Genomic DNA, 16,029 nt, shown 5'->3' on the forward strand with positions numbered 1-16,029 from the left:
AAATACCACACCAGACCGCAAGAGTGATCTCCTTGCCAGATCATCCCCCTTGAATCAAGGACTGGCCATGGAGTCTCAGGAGAGCCCCATATGCATGTGTTCCAGAGCTTCTCCTCCTCAAGGTATCCAGTCCACCTCACTGAGGTATTAGGGCATCAGAGAGCACCCTGAAGGGGGAGGAACAGACTGGAGCCCTGTTGATACACTGCCAACCCAAGCCCATCTCAGGCCCAAAGGAGTACTTTACACATTTCCAGGAAGGCTCTCCAAAGTCCTGGGCCTCCTAAGGAACGGGGCCCACAACAGAAGTCCTTCTGGCTCAGCTCTAAGGGCATTTCCAGATAAAGGCATGATGAGGAACTTTCCACAGAAGAGGAAGTCAGTCCATTTCATAAGCCCAACACTGAGTCAGAAAGTTCCTCCCACACTGCACTGTTATTGTTGCCACAGACTGTCACCAACTTGAAAGACAGGGTCCACCTTCTGCTGTTTTCAAACCCCCGTGCCTAGCACCAAGACAGACACTTACAATGTTGTCAAATAAATGTTAAAAATCCTACCTCAAGGCAAGTTTGATTTTCATTATACAGTAGAGCATCTTAGAGAAATGAATAGTGTCTTGAAATTAGGTTAGAAGGCTTAGTTCAATCTCTGAGTTTCAGTCACCTCGTCTTAAAATGAAGGAGCTGGACCAGCAGATCCTTAAGGACCTTCCAACTTTAGATCCTATGACTTGAATATCTATGACTGGCCCTAATCAGGGAGGGATTACTGGCTTCCCAAAAAAGATGAGAGGGATTTAAACCAACAAACCTAGTCACCAAGGTTTAATATATGTAGGAAACTATTCATTCCACCATCAGCTACAGGCTTGGAGTCAGGTGGCAAACGCACTAATCACTCTGTCAGTAAGTTGAGCCTGTGTTGCTCATTCCCAATAGAAGCACTTGTAGGGCTGGGGTGGAATTTTTTTGTTCCTGTTCCAAGGTATCTGAGTCCAAGTGATCGGGAGCACATGGTTTCTGAAACCCCAATGTGAGCCCTTGCTCTGGAGACCACAGAGTCTAATTATATTGAACAGAGAACAGCAAAAGCCACAAAGCCATTAATGGGAGGGTAAGGGGAAAATGAACACCCAGGGAGAAATTCAGTAGCTATTTTGAAAAACAGGAGATTTTGCTTCTTTGTCTCAGTGACAAAGTAGCTGAGTCACCCAATCGCTCATGATCTCAGGAAACGCATTAGCTTTGGTTGAGTCTGCACTCATCCAAAAAGTGGAATGGTATGATGGTCGGAGAAAGCCCAGAAGGTCTGGCTCTGAAAAAAAAAGTAGGGATTTTGGGGGAAGGGAAAAGAGGTGCAGGACATATTTTAGAGCTTACAAACTGAAGATGAAATCACCATAAAGAGCTGTCAACGAAGCAATGCCTAGTAATCCTGAACTCAGGCAAAGCTCAAATGCCAGAGATGCCCTGAGATCAGGACTTTGAAGGGCGAAGATCACTTAAAACTATTCTACGCACAGACAACAAGAGACTAAGCTGAAGAATTTGCTTATGAGGCTTGCTAAAGACGCAACACATCCCTCTTCTCCTCTTGTCGAAGTGTTTGAGCCCAGGTAAAGCACACAGCCTCTGAACACCATGACCTCATAGAAACCCAGGTGCCCAGGAACTCCTGAGCCTGATGAGTATAACTCACAGCATGAGAGCCCTGCTGAAAGCCTGAGAGGACATTGAGGGGGTGTGAATACTGGAAATGCTGTCTTCTGTGAGGGTTAGACCAGCAAGGTCCTGAACAGCACATTTCCTGACCTCCTGCCTTCTTGGGAAAGCTCCAGAGAAACTGTAAATGAAGGATGAAGGAACCATCTCAGCTCATGGATGTCCTGAGTTCCCTTTCTCAAAGGATGGTGCAATGGTCAGGGAATACAAGGGAGCTCAAGGTCCAACCTCTGCTAGGAAGACTCAACCCGTTTCTGATTGACTCTGATGTTTTTGAGGCAAGAGAGGCCAACAGAGTTTAAAGTCCTGGGAAATAAACCAATGATAACAGCTGATAATTCAGCTTCAAAGGTTGGGTTAACTATTACCATGTGAAAATGTTGGCCATGCTTTGGAAATAGTTACGTGGACAGACAGTGGAAATTGTCATTATTTTTACCAAGACCCTTAGGTCCACCCTGGAAATGAGGGCACAAAGGTACAGAAGGTGTTGAGACATGGAACAAACACAGACTCTTCTAAGGTCACAAGATGAGTCAGCCACAGACAAGCAATTCATCTTTGCCTCAAAAAATTTTTCTACTTAGTGAATTTGGAAAGCTCAAAGACAGCTTTGGTGCAGATAAACAAACTTGTTCACAGTAGAGCAAGCTAGCAAGAGCTAGCTCACCCTGGCCCTGTGTCATTTTTCCCTCCCTGATTCTATAAAAAGCTCCCCCATAAATTCTAAAGTCCCATAAATTCCAGCCGAATGGATTATCAGACCAAATACTGGAAGCCTAGCTCTGTCTCAAATAGGAAGCAAAATTTGAATGTCAATGCTGCCTGTCACATCCCCTCAAACGCAGATCTTTCTCTTCTGCCAATCTCAGTCAGTTTCCGCAGACAACTCTAAGTAAGAGACAAAAGACCCCGTCCAGTGACGTCCAGAGTCCAGACCCCGTCTCTTTCAGGCTGATGGTTGCTGCTTCTCATTCTCTAGAATGAGTCCCCTCCCGCAAGGCACCTCGTGCAAGAGAGTTCTGGGTAGACCAGCTACTTCATTTCCCAGACATGTTTAGACATGATAGAACCTCAAATGTGAACTTGGCTTGGTACCAAGAAATAATAAGATAATAAATATGAAGTGCCTACTATAGCACCCACTCAGTAAATGTTGGCTTTTATTCGTCATTAGATAGGTTATTCAAAAAATATAAAATTTTTTTAATTGAAGAATTTCTTTTAAATTGAATTAAGAGCCTACCATGGTCCCGGCACTTGGGTAGGGCCAATGGATAACAGCAAGATAAATATAATTTGACTTCTACCTTTAGGAGGTTTAGAATTTATATGGGAGAGAAGACACACACGCCAACATGGTACAGAGTCAAATCTGATATATATTAAAGGAAAATATGAACAAAGTGCTGGAGGAGGGGAAATTCCTTTTGTCTGGTGAGGTGAAGCAGGCACCATAAGGTAGGGTCTGAAGAATGGGGGCAGCTTCTGCCATTCAATAAGGCAGGGCTGCCCTTCCAGAGGGAGGGAAGCACGTGAGGAAAGATCTGGAACAGGACAGGGCATCCCAGGTGCAGGGGTAGCTGGATAAAAAGAAAGATGAGAGGAGGACTAAAAGGGAAGCATGGAGATGGAGATAGTGACACAATCTTGATTGCTTTGAAGTCAGGAAATACCAGTGGGAGGGCTACAGGAGCTGTCTAGGTCTGAAGAAAACTGCTCAGACTAAAGCAATGGTCATGAAGGAACAGGTGCAAGCCGACACAAATCTATGACAGTAAGACTCTGCCAGCACGGTGGGTATTTGGGAAGTGAGGAAGGCTTGGAATAGCCACCTCCCCTGAGAGTGAGGGCTGGCACAAGGCCACAGAGGGTGAGTGACATTGCTCTGCATGCCCCTTGTCTCTAGAAGGTGTGTGGTTTGTTTCTCTGTCATAAATCTTGCCCTGAATACTATCTGGAGACAGGGTTTTATTGGAGGACAGCTGCATCACTAATTTTAGGTTTGTGCTAGAGAAATAAGGCAGGTTTAATCTCCAGGGCAGGGAGGAGTCATAGTGACACAACGCTGGGCATCTGTTCCTACAGAGGCATCCAAGAATAACTCTCCCGGGGCTTGCTAGCATTTGGAGGCTGAACTCAGTAAAGCTATTCACGTCCCCTGACATGTTACTTCATCCCTGAAAGACCCCTTCAAACCCACAGGTTCTGGCATCCAAGTGGAGTTGAGTAGAACTCATTGGGGTACAACTTAGTTACTATTTGGGAAACGGAGTTCATGTGAGAAGGTGAGTAGTGGCAGAAACTTCCCATCTGCGTGTTCGCCTCTAGCTTTGCTGCCAGATCTGAAGCAGGCAGCCAAGTACCCAACAGCATTTATATTCATAATGAGGAACAATATTAAAGCACCTCAAAGCTTCCAAAATTTTTGGCACAGTATTTCTTAATGCCCCCAACAAACCTACGAGGTAGGACTTGATATTCACACTTTGAGAAATGTAACAGTTTAGTTAAGAAAGGATAAATGACTCGCCAAGGAATCAGCTAGAAAGAGGGGGACAAGGCGGGTCTTCTGATTTTAGCACCTTTGCTCTTGTCTTGCTACTGGAGGCTGGGGGAAAGGCAGAAACAAGGCAGCTTTGGGAAAGAATTCAAAAGCAGAGGGAACAGACATTTATTTCGCCTTTGAGAGGAAAGAGCCATACGATGGAGTAGAAAGACTCCCCCTATCATTAAGCAAATTGGTCCACGAGTATGTACGTTTAGATGAAACACACATTTAGGTAACAGAAATTTAAACAAAGTTTAACCGCTTGTGACTGTCTTATATATGGTGGTTTAGAAATCTACTGCTGGACATAGACTGTGTAAGGTACTCCGGTGGCGGTTTAAGAGCTAAGGCTCATGTATCAGACAGGGTTTAAATTCCAGCTCTTTCACTTAAATCCCAGCATGTTACTTAACTTCTTTCAGCTTCAATTATTTTTTTCCCTGTAAAATTGGGGAGAGTAATAGCACCTGCCTCGCAGAAGAGAGGAGAGGATCAAATGAGATAATGCATGCTAAGAGCTTAGCATGGGGCAGAGCACATAATAAATGCCATGGCAATGACAGCTCTATCGAAATGGTTGGTGGAAAAGCCTCTCCCCGATGGAGGTTTGGTTTTAATTTGGCATTTGGATCAAGAAGGGGAATCATCTTGTCTAACTTTTACAGAACAGACCAGAAATGCAGAAATATGCCCGAGGTCCCTGAAAAGTCATTTTGTCATCAGAAACATCCACCCCTGTTTATCCCTGGGGTTACTTTCCAGGAGAAAAAAAGCAATAGAGATGGCAACTAGCAAGAGTCTCTGAGAAGGGGGCTTCTGTGCTTTGTTGCTTACTCCCCCTAGCTCAATATGAATAGGGAAGACAATAAAAGCTATCAGGATCCCAGAAGGGAAGGGCCTAGTGCCAAGGTAAGCTGGGAAGGGCTTGCCTAGAGGAGCTCTCCAAACAACATGGTACCCGAGTGAGTACTGTGTGATACTGGTATGTGGATGGGCCCAGGAGACATCACTAGATTTTCACATGGTGTAGGGTAAGCAACCAAACATTCCTGAGCTGCCAAAGAGATACATAGAGACAACAGCAGATTAGAAGAGTCCTGGTGAGTAAGGCAAAAAGATATGGCTCATGCACTGCTGACCAAAGGACACGTTAAGACTGCATATGTCAGCAGCAAAGGCCCACACACCGCGATAAAAACCGAAATATCCAAATCAAACATATTCAAATTGAATAACGGAACTTTAAGAGGGAAATAAAATATAATTACAGAAAAACCAAGAAAGTTAATTTCTTTGGTCACTGAGCTTGTGACTCTGAAGTTTTATACTTAACTAAATGAGGATCCCTTGACAGAATTTAGCTGAATCCCATTTTGCAATACATTTGCACTTCAGAGAAGAGATTTCTCAAATGAGGCACATGCAACACCGACTCCCCCAAAAAAAGGTGGTCTGCAAACAAAAATAGTTCCCTAACCAAATTAGTTTTGGGAAAGGGTATATACTACATACCCATCTTGAATATTCTGAATGTGTGTTGGCTTTATGAAGGCTTTGAGAAGTCTTACAGTAAAGAAATATACCTAACTTTGTTTAACCCAGTACTTCTCAATATATTTGATGAGAAATTTTTTTTTTTTTACCAAGATATAATGTTTTTCACTCTAGGAAATGCTGGTGTAGAGAGCTGCAGGTGAGAATGGATGATAATGGCATTATTGTGGTGACCCAAGAGAAAAATAATCAGGTGGAAGATGAGCTGACGATTGATGCTGGGATGCAGAAAATCTCATGGCTGGTCATGGAAATGCTACTTTGCCAAATGACCCCATATATCTTGGAAACTGGCTGAATTTTTTCTAATATTCTTTCAAGGTCCTCGCTGAGTCACTCCCATAAATGATGGATCTTATTGGTTCCAAATATCTGTAAAGCCTGCGTCTCTGACCATCTCCCTTTTTTTAAGTTTGTGATTCAATTCTCTCCACTCCAGGAGGCAGGGCCAGGGAGAATAGGCTGAGTTTCACTTTCCAATCATAAAAACACATCTCAAAACTAGCACACAATCAGAATTTCATATCAGAAATTTAGGAGCCCTGAGAGCATCACCTTTCCCTATGATGTCTGGACTGTCTTTTAAGGGCTGTACTCACTATGGTAGAGTCTGTGATTAAAAGAGATACCTGAAGGCTTCAGGCAAAAAACAAGGGCTTTTGAGTCAGACAGATCTGGCTGGATTCAAATCCCAACTCTGCCTTTTCCTAGCATTGTGACCTTGGATAAGACTCTCTCCACATCTGAGTTTCCTCATCTGAAAACGAAGATGATATTACATCCATTCAGGTTATTGTGACAATCCGAGGAAATGATGCATGGGTGGGGAGGGATGCGAGTTGAGACAGGATAAAATCATAGTACCATATCTACAAGGGGGAAGTCGTCGCTCAGTGAACTGGAAGCACCAAGAGAATATCTATGAGACCCCATATCTCTATCTACTACAAAGAAGACAAAAGTACTAAAAATTGCTCTGTACCTGATTACTCGGGTGCGCTTCTGGGTATAAGGGGTGATGACCTTGAGAAGCAGTTCCATTGCTCCATTAATTCCCAGCATGGCTCCTGTGGTGACTGAGAAAGACAAAAGCACACTAGTTATTGACCCATCTGAACCAAGCATTATTTTCAGCATTACAGAATGAGCCTAAAAGATAGGGGAGGTCCATCACCTTTCTTACCAAAGGCAACTTAAAAGCAGAGGAACTCTATGGTCTTTTATCCCTGGCTTGGAAGTTAAAGATTATCTGAAAAGCACACATTATCTTCCCACACTATCTCTTTCTCAAAAGGGTCCCAAGCCATGAAATTATGTTTTTCACTTTCTGGTGGCCCATTGCCCTACTCCTTTGTATAGTCAATCAGAATAGCTAAGGCAATTGCCGAGCAGATTTTTTCTGTAAGCAGATCTTTGGGTTTCTGGCAACTACTTAAGTTCAAGCTGTTTCACCCACCACCGACTTCCTATATGATACATACATGCACACACACACACACACATAGCCAGTATCTTAAAAAACACTTTCTTAGACGTATTTTGCTGTTTGGAGACTTCACAATGAAGAAAAGTCGTAAGTGGATGGGATAAGTTTCAGTCCAACTTGGATTGACTTCTTTAAAACTTCAAGAAGCAACCTAATAAAGAAGATAGTGCCCTTTTTGTTCCACCCCGGTTCCAAGTTCCCCTACAACTTTTGCACTCGGATCGCCCATCACTAAAAGGCTAAGGCTTGACTATACCTCTGTCCATTAGAATGGCAAAGGAAGAATCAGTTGGTCCTGCTCAGAGGTAACTACCAGAAATTTCTGCCTTTTTGCCCAATTGGATGGTTATAAAAACAGAGTGATAGATCTGAATAATAGAAAGAGACCGAAAGGGGTAGCTGGTCATCCTGGTGGCTTCAGGTAAGTACTTTGGATACAAAACCTCTCATCTCTGATGATGCCCCAGCCACTCTGCAATATTCCCAGCACCTCACTCCACTCAGCTCACTTTAGGAAGAGCTCTGATCACGTCAAAAATAAGAGGAACCCACAGGATACAAAATGGAATCTTGGCCCGAGGCAAAACTTTCAGTGGGAGAAGGAAAGGTTATCTTCCAAGGTGTGACCCTTTTTCCTTTCCTTCACTGTACTATTGTAGTAAAACAGAGACCTATGAATGCCTTGTGCTTTGGGCCAGCTTTGTTCCAGGAAATATGAGTGGAAACAAGGGGGTCAGGGAGAAGCAAAGAGATAAAAACAAGGGAGGCTTATACTGGCTTGCTCCAAGCCTCAGGAAAGGAGGAAAAATGAAAAACTGGAGTGTCTAATATAGTTCAGCTCAGTAAAGTCCACCAGAGAGAGACTGAGGCTGATGTCTTAGTTATCACCAGGAGTGCGTGTTCCTGGAATATCCTCTATGCGTTCGTCCCTCCTGAGGCTAGTACAGGCAGTCATTGAATGGATCAAAATTCAAGAATTTGGCATCCTAGTTCTGCCCATCAATCTTCCCTTCCCATGGCTACTAACTCAGTCCTTACTTCTAAATTGGCAAAACACGCTGGAGTAAACTCCTGGCAAATAATTCAGCAAAATTCTAGTATTAAGTAGAGTTAGAGAGGAAATAGTTTTAAGAGCATGAATTCTAGCATGGGAGACTTTAGACTTGGAACTGAAAGAGGATAACAATAAAAAGTCCTCACTAAGTTCTTCCATGCTGGATGCCTGCCCAAGGTTAGACCTCTGGCAGCTCTATAAGCAACCTCACCGGCCATCTGAGAGCTGCCGAATGGTTCGCTGGCTGTCACAGACCCATTATGGTTCCAGCCAATTCCTTCTGCAGATAGGAGCTGTTTAGAAAACCTGCTGGAACATTCAACAGTGGCTAACAATTCACCAAAGTGACAGCAACCCATGGGCTTCATGAACTCCTCTTGCCTCTCATCAGTAAAGTCAATGTGTAGAGAGTGATCATATTTTTTAAAATATTTTATGAAACAGTTCATACAATAAATGTTGTCTTAGAACAGGAGACACATGGCCACCTCCTCATACCCACAGGCAAATCTCAGCATTTTTCAGAGCTCCCTGCTGAAGGAATTCTTCAAGATCTCTATAATCAGTATATATAATGAGAGTAAATTATTCATCTTAACTATTCTTTACGAAACCAAAATAAGATACTTCAAATCTCGTGCTGCTGGCAAGCTCCAAATGGGGGTGACACACCTTCTGCCTCCTCATTAATAAGAGTTGTCCTTTATACAAAGCCACAACTTCTCACTTAGATTTTCCTTTATTAGAGATGGGTTTGGACAGATTTTTTCAGCCTCTTTCAAATATTCTCTGATTTTCTGCTCAACATACATGAATGTGAGTGGAGATTCTGTCTGTGAACACGGAGTCAAGCATCTGTCTCATTATTCCCTAGAAATACTTTCTTTTGATGGGTCTTCCATGCTTACTCATGGAATTAACCAATGAAATATGTCCCTAATATTCTGTTAGTTCTGAGGATAGTTACGGAAAAAGGTCACCACCTGTTTACTCCCCTTATGTGTGTGATTCCTATTATTTCAAAGGACCGAGGGAAAAGGTTAGAGCAGAGAAGAAAAACTAACACTTACTTAGCAACTATTATGTGACGAACTTACCCGTGAACATGATCTTACTTATCCCAACCACCAAGTCTATGAGCTCTTATTACAACTGTAATTTTACAAAGGAAGAAGCTGAGGTTAAACAGGTTAAGTGCACACATCATATGACTCTTAAGAAATGAAGTCAGAGTCAAGCCCAGGTCTTCTTGGCTCTAAGCTCATGTTCTTTCCTCTAGAGAGTATTATATCTAAATAGTTGTCACTTTTGTTCTGCAGGAAAGGGGCTTCGAAAGGAGAAATAAAAGTCTGTGTTCTTTACACTGAAATAGGTGGTACAGAATATAATCTATTAAAAACTGTATCTGTATGGAGAGTAGAATAAACATGAATTTTGCAGTTAGAAACTTAGCCCTCATGACTTATCTGTATGAACTCAAGCAATTTCTTCATTCTTCTAAGCTTCATTTTCTTTTTTCTTAGCTATGAAATGCTGAGACTACATACAGGATGGTTATGATTATCAGAAATAATTCAAATCAGGAGATGGCAAATAACATCAACCCATGTGCCATGATATATCAAGTTACCTGAAAGACTATGTTGAGAAGCATTGGGAGATAAACTTTGGTAAAGGATGTCATGAGCAATGAGTGACTTCACAGACATAGTGGAGAGACTTGTGATGTGAGGGTCGCTCTTGACAGCTGTAACACATTGCTCTATGCCTTGGATATAAGGACTGAATAAAGTCTGCCTTCCCCTGCCACAGGTCTTTTTCACCTCGTAGTACTGACAGAGAGACGTAGAGTGCTAAAATGTTTTAGCTCCCAAGGGAAAACAATATGGATCTCTCACTTCAAGCACCGGCTCAAGAGTTCTCCAAGGCTGAGAAGAAGATGAAGAAATAACTTCTCACCTCTACGGTCTCTAGAACATGAGGCTCCTCCTGGTTTATTTATCTTGTTGGGACTACATTTGTCCTCCACCCATGCCCTCCTTCCAACCACACCCCCAAATGGTTTCCAGGTGTCCCAGCCCAGATCTGGAAGCCACCCCCAGAGAGCCACAATTGAGTTGCTTACCACTAAAGGCAAAGACACGCAGAGCCCAGAGACAGTGGAGAAGGTTCTGGCTGTGAGACAGGTTTTTCCTCGCCAGAATCAATGTCACATCAAGTGCTTCAAATTCCAGTGCCTTCTGTCCAAATTTTTTATCTATGAACACAGATCAACCCATCTTAGTTGTGTTTCACATTAATTCTGAAGGTTGTATAATGTGTGGGGGAGAGGAAGGCAAAGATGGTGGAGTGAAGAAGATTATCATGGCCAATGAGACTTTTCGGGTCTAGTAGAAAATGCTACTAAGTATGTCCCCATTGGAGCCAGATGACTCAAAAGAGCTAATGGAGGGTATACATATGGTCCATTATTCTTCAAGTAATATTTACATTAAGTCTTGTGGGTTGTATGACTTGCACCCCCTATATGTAAAAATGTTTCTGGTTGTCCTCAAACATGAGCTACAGTTTAGCTGGGTATAAATTTCTTCCTTTAAGACAGTTCCAGAAGTAAGGATACTTAAGTTACATAACATTCAAATCCATTGTGTGAACCTTGATTGGATCCTTCTCTGAACATGTCTGTAAAAGGCATGCTGGGAACATTTGAAGAAACTGGAATGAATATAAATATGTATGCATTGTTAATTTTGTTAGATTTATGACCATGGTATTATGATTATATAGGAAAACGTCTCTTTTCAAAGAAATGCACTCAAAAGTATTTAGGAGTAATGTTATCTCTAATTTTCCTTAGAAGATTTCAAATAAAAATAAATAGGTTAAGGAAATATGGCAAAATGTTAACAATGGTTAGAGCTGAGTGATAGGTATAGAAGAGGTCATCTTTCTATACGGTAGAGAACTTTATAATAAAACATGAAAACATAATTTCAGAAAATAAAATTTTCTCCCCAAATTTCTCTAAATTATTGATCCAAATAACCTTATATTCAGTGTTGTGGGTTAGTCATTATTATTTTAATAATTACTAATAATTATTAATTATTAATATTATTTAATAATTAGTAATAAGCATAAAAAATAAAGGGAAAATATTTTTTAATTCTATGCTCCTGGCTCCCACTAGGGATAATATGTGACTGTGCCACCTGTCACATTTGTTTGTGTCCTTTCCAAAGTGCAATGCCCAAATCACCATGTTTGTTTTTGCAAGAATACAGTCACTACCAGATTCATAGCAAGTGGAAATAAGTAAAACAGAGACAACATCCTAAACCTCATTTACCAATATTTATCTCTGGACCAAAAGACACCAAAAGGCAAAGAGTCTGTGACTGAACTCATATGACCCGTTTGCTTTATTGGAAAAGAAAGATGCCTATCTGGCTCCATTCATGAGCAGCCAATCTGGTTTCTGTTCTGTTCAGGTCAGCCCCTGACAGCTTGAATGTCAATATCAAGGACTACCATCTTTAATGGCAGAAGGTGTAATTATGACAATAATAATATCAAGGTCCATAACTTGAAAATCACTGCCCTGGTGCATCACTCATCTCTCTTTCTCCTATGAAACCTACATGACTCTTGTCCATCAAGCTTCTGGTGCCACATGCTAAGCAGGCAACATACAACCTTGCTTAATCCTTACAGCAACCCAAGAATTATGTACTGAGACCCATTTTGTAGATGAGAGCCCAATGGTAACTTGCCCAAGGTCACACTGCTAATAAATGTCAAAGCCAGGCCTGAAACCCAGATCTGACTTCCCAGCCTCTGCCATTTACTACCAGGGTGTATGTCATGCCTTTTCTGTCTTTTTTTGGAATTCACTTGGCCCACTCTTTGTTTTGCTGACTTCTTCTTATCTTTCAAGTTTGGGCTCCAATGTCACCTCTCTCTGTCCACACCATCTTAGAGGAACATCACCTTTTCTTTTCCTTCCAGTTATTATCTAGTTAATTATCATTGTCTGCTATTATCTAGTTAATCTAGTTAATTATTCTGCCCTTCCCCACTTGAATGTAAGTCCCATGCGAAGAGGCCCCTTATCTGTCTTTGTGACAGTGATGTTCCCAGTGTCTAGAACAGTGCACAGCCCTGGGAGACATGGAGTAAAAATCTGTTGAATATTCAATGAATATTGGTTCTATTGGTTTTGTCTGGAACATGCTCATGCAGGTGCTGGCTGATGCCTGGGTCTCAGTCATTATTTGTGAAATGTAGAACGGACTCAAATCACAGCTCCAAACATTGAAAGGAAAGAGTATCCCAGAGCCCTGTGCCCTCAGCTGCTGCTGCCTGCACTGAGCATCAAAGATCCAACTTTTGGAGGACCTGAGCTTCTCGACTGTGATTTATGTAAGACTGCACACAATCGGAGCTTAACTGTTAGGACTAATTTGCAACGTTTACATGCATCCTGAGTGCCCAGGCTTTTTCAAATGTGCTCCAAAAATTTCTAGGGTTGTAGGGAGGTGTTTCAGTCTTCTATGAGGAAAGAGAAATGGATGTGCGGCATAAGTGGAAAGAATTCTAGACCCCCATCTTCTCTTCAACCAAGGAAGCTCCACTTCTATGTGACATACTGTAGTGAGTTGAAAACCGTGCCCCAAAATTCATGTCTGCCTGGAACCTCAGAATGTTATCATATTTGGAAATACAGTCTTTGCAGACTTAATTACTTAAGATAAGATCATACAGATTTGGATGGGCCCTAAATCCAATGGCCAATATCCTTATAAGAGGAGAGGACACAAAGAAAGACACAAGAGTAGAAGGCCATGTGAAGATGGATGCAGAAATTGGAGTGATGTGTCTATAAGCCAAGAAACACCAAGGATTGCTGGAAATTACCAGAATCTAGGAGAGAGGCATGTAAGACATTCTCCCTCAGAGCCTCCAGAAGGAACCAATCTTGCTAACCTCTTAATTTCAGACTTTTGGCCTCCAGAACTGTGAGAAAATAAATTTCTGTTGTTTTAAGCCACCCAGTTTGTGGTAATTCGTTACGGCAGCCCTAGGAAATTAATGCATTTACATAACGAACCTCCATATAAGATGTTATTTGAAGAAATGTTCCATTTATTTTTAAAGTGATTGAAAACCTCCTTGGAGTATCTCCCCTCTGTCCCCCATATGCCTCCTGCCCCATGTAGTCCATGCCTGCTCTGGGTCCTGTCCTAAGCACCTAAGTACCTTGGATTTGCTGACATCTACGAACCTCTCCTGGACCCTCACCTTCCAGGTGAGGCTGGGGCTGGTCCTGCCATCAACACCAAGGTGTCTATACCTCCCTGCTGCTCCTCCCTGTACTCCCCACAAAAGCTTCCCAAATTGCTCTCATGATAACATCCCCAGGTGCCCTTTCAGTCATCTTTGGGTCCCAGGGGTATGGGTACCTCGTAGGCCAACTTTGGCCAGCAGCCGGAAGAGGGGCAACAGGATATCATAGTCTGGAGAAGCCGTCCTGGCTGTGTCCACCAGGGTCTGCAGAAGGGCTTCGCTACCACCCTTGCTGATCACGTAGCAAATCCTCCGGTCTGTGCCTGAGGGGGAAAGCAGAGGAGTGCTGAGCCTCAAATAACTACCCTCATTTCCTTGGAACAGAAAGCAGACCCCACAGCTAGAGACAGAACAAGGATTGGTTCATTTCACCCCAGAAACGAAAACTGTGGAGTTCTTGAAGCAACTTGTGTAAAGTTGTGCTATTAGGTAAGGGGCCAGGGTTGTGGGGTGGGGGTAGGGTGTGAAATGGAGAAATAATGGAATATTTCAGAACTTGCAGCAGCTGTAACAAGCGGAGCCTAAAATCTACTTTCCTGAGAATCTATTAAGTCTCAGTGTATGTGTGCACTTGTGTTGCATGTATAGAAATATGCATATAGGCTTATGTATAATCAGTATCCCCTCAGCTATAGGTTTGAATCATCTACAAGAGGGTTTGGTTTGATAGCTTATCTGGAATAATTTCATGGATGGCGTTAATGATTATTTGGTGCTGACCTTCAGTAACAGATGTGCGGTAAATATGGAAACAACCAGAATAATCCCTTGAGAAACAAACAAATCATACGTCTAGGGAGTTTGAAGAGTGTCTGGGGCTAGGGTAAGGTATACTGGTCTTTCTACCTAAGAACAGTTTTAAACATCTTGCCCCAGGACAAGCTCAAAAGCAGTGATTACATTTCAACTTGGAAGGGGACCCACGTGACTCTCTATGCACTTGGATAAAGGTGGCCAACAGGGTGGGAGATGATTAGCAAAGAAGACCCTCTGATTTTTCATCCTCTACTAAAGGGGCAATAATCAGTACCTATTTCAGAAGGAGAACTCCAAGGTTTCATTCTAAGAGTTCCAGACACCACTGGACAAACTGAAGGCAGAACTACCACAGAAGACAAGTGGTCTTCACCTACAGAGGGTACCTCGCGCAGAAGAAGGGAAGTCACCCTGCCATTGGAGGGCAGCACAGCCTATGGAAAAACCTCAGTATGAGTGGACCCTTCCTCCTGAATCTGTAATCTGAGGGTTTGTGGCTTTGGAGCGACATTCACTTCGGTACTGTCTGTTTGGTGATAATACCTCTTTCTAATGCAATGTGACTGGCTACATAGAAGTGAAAACTGAGTAAATGTTGGAATGTCCAAGAAGCTGTGTTTTCCAAGACCCTCACATGGAAATGAGCTAATAGAGGCGTGCCCCAGTTAACTCAGTTGATGCCAATATAGTCACCTCTGTCATCTTATCTCTGAAAATGTAGTGGCTGACCACTCTGCTAAGTCCAGCTCCTGCCTCATCTTCCTGTCTCCACTGGACATATGAAGGGAGCTGCCAATACCTGGCTCTCTAAATGGGCCACAATGAGGGAAGCAGGGGAGGCAACAGGTCGAATTGCTGAGGGCTGGAGGTCCTTGTCCCCAGAAATGAAGTATCATAGAATCACCACCAAGAGCCTAATTCCCCCCTCAGTTTGGATCACCATAGGGTGAGTGACAAGACTGAAGAGCCCAAAGTACAACCATCCCATGGTGATTCTGTCTCTCACAGAAAACTTGAGCTGGAGCAAACCCCCAGGCTACATAGGTCCCTGGGAGACACCACAGCTGCATGCCTCCATGTCCACCATACAAGGGATGAGGGTATGGCTTACTCACCAACGGAAAGCAGATCTCCGAGGACCTGAAGGATGGTCAGGGTGGACTCCCTGTCAGAGGAGCTCTGCAATGAAAGCACAGGCAGCCATTTTTAAGAAGGGTGCAGCCACTATGGAGAACAGTATGGAGGTTCCTTAAGGTTACCATATGATCCAGCGATCCTACTCCTGGGCATATATCCAGAAAAGATGAAAACTCTAATTTGAAAAGATACATGCACCTGAATGTTCATTACAGCACTATTTACAATAGCCAGGACATGGAAGCAACCTAAATGTCCAGATGAATGGATAAGGAAGATGTGGTACATATATACAATGGAATATTACTCAGCCATAAAAAAGAATGAAATAATGCCATTTGCAGCAACATGGATGGGCCTAGAGATTATCATGCTAAGTGAAGTAAGTCTGACAGAGAAAGAAATATATCATATGATATAA

At 42.7% G+C, this 16,029-nt stretch overlaps 1 protein-coding gene across 1 annotated transcript in view; it reads right to left on the minus strand.

The window, feature by feature from the left end:
- The window catches only part of AGBL1 (ATP/GTP binding protein like 1), a gene marked incomplete at its 5' end in the record, with an annotated part of 782,586 nt that extends 766,930 nt beyond the window's left edge, over positions 1-15,656 (minus strand). The window contains 4 exons of the mRNA XM_029237077.1: positions 6,812-6,905; positions 10,495-10,626; positions 13,832-13,978; positions 15,587-15,656. Of these exons, the coding sequence (XP_029092910.1) occupies positions 6,812-6,905; positions 10,495-10,626; positions 13,832-13,978; positions 15,587-15,656 (443 nt within the window). The remainder of the gene's footprint in view (positions 1-6,811; positions 6,906-10,494; positions 10,627-13,831; positions 13,979-15,586) is intronic.
- Between the last annotated feature and the right edge of the window lie 373 nt (positions 15,657-16,029).

This window comes from Monodon monoceros, unplaced genomic scaffold, assembly GCF_005190385.1.
Source record: "Monodon monoceros isolate NGI ecotype Baffin Bay Population unplaced genomic scaffold, NGI_Narwhal_1 Super_Scaffold_21, whole genome shotgun sequence".
NCBI lineage: Eukaryota > Metazoa > Chordata > Mammalia > Artiodactyla > Monodontidae > Monodon > Monodon monoceros.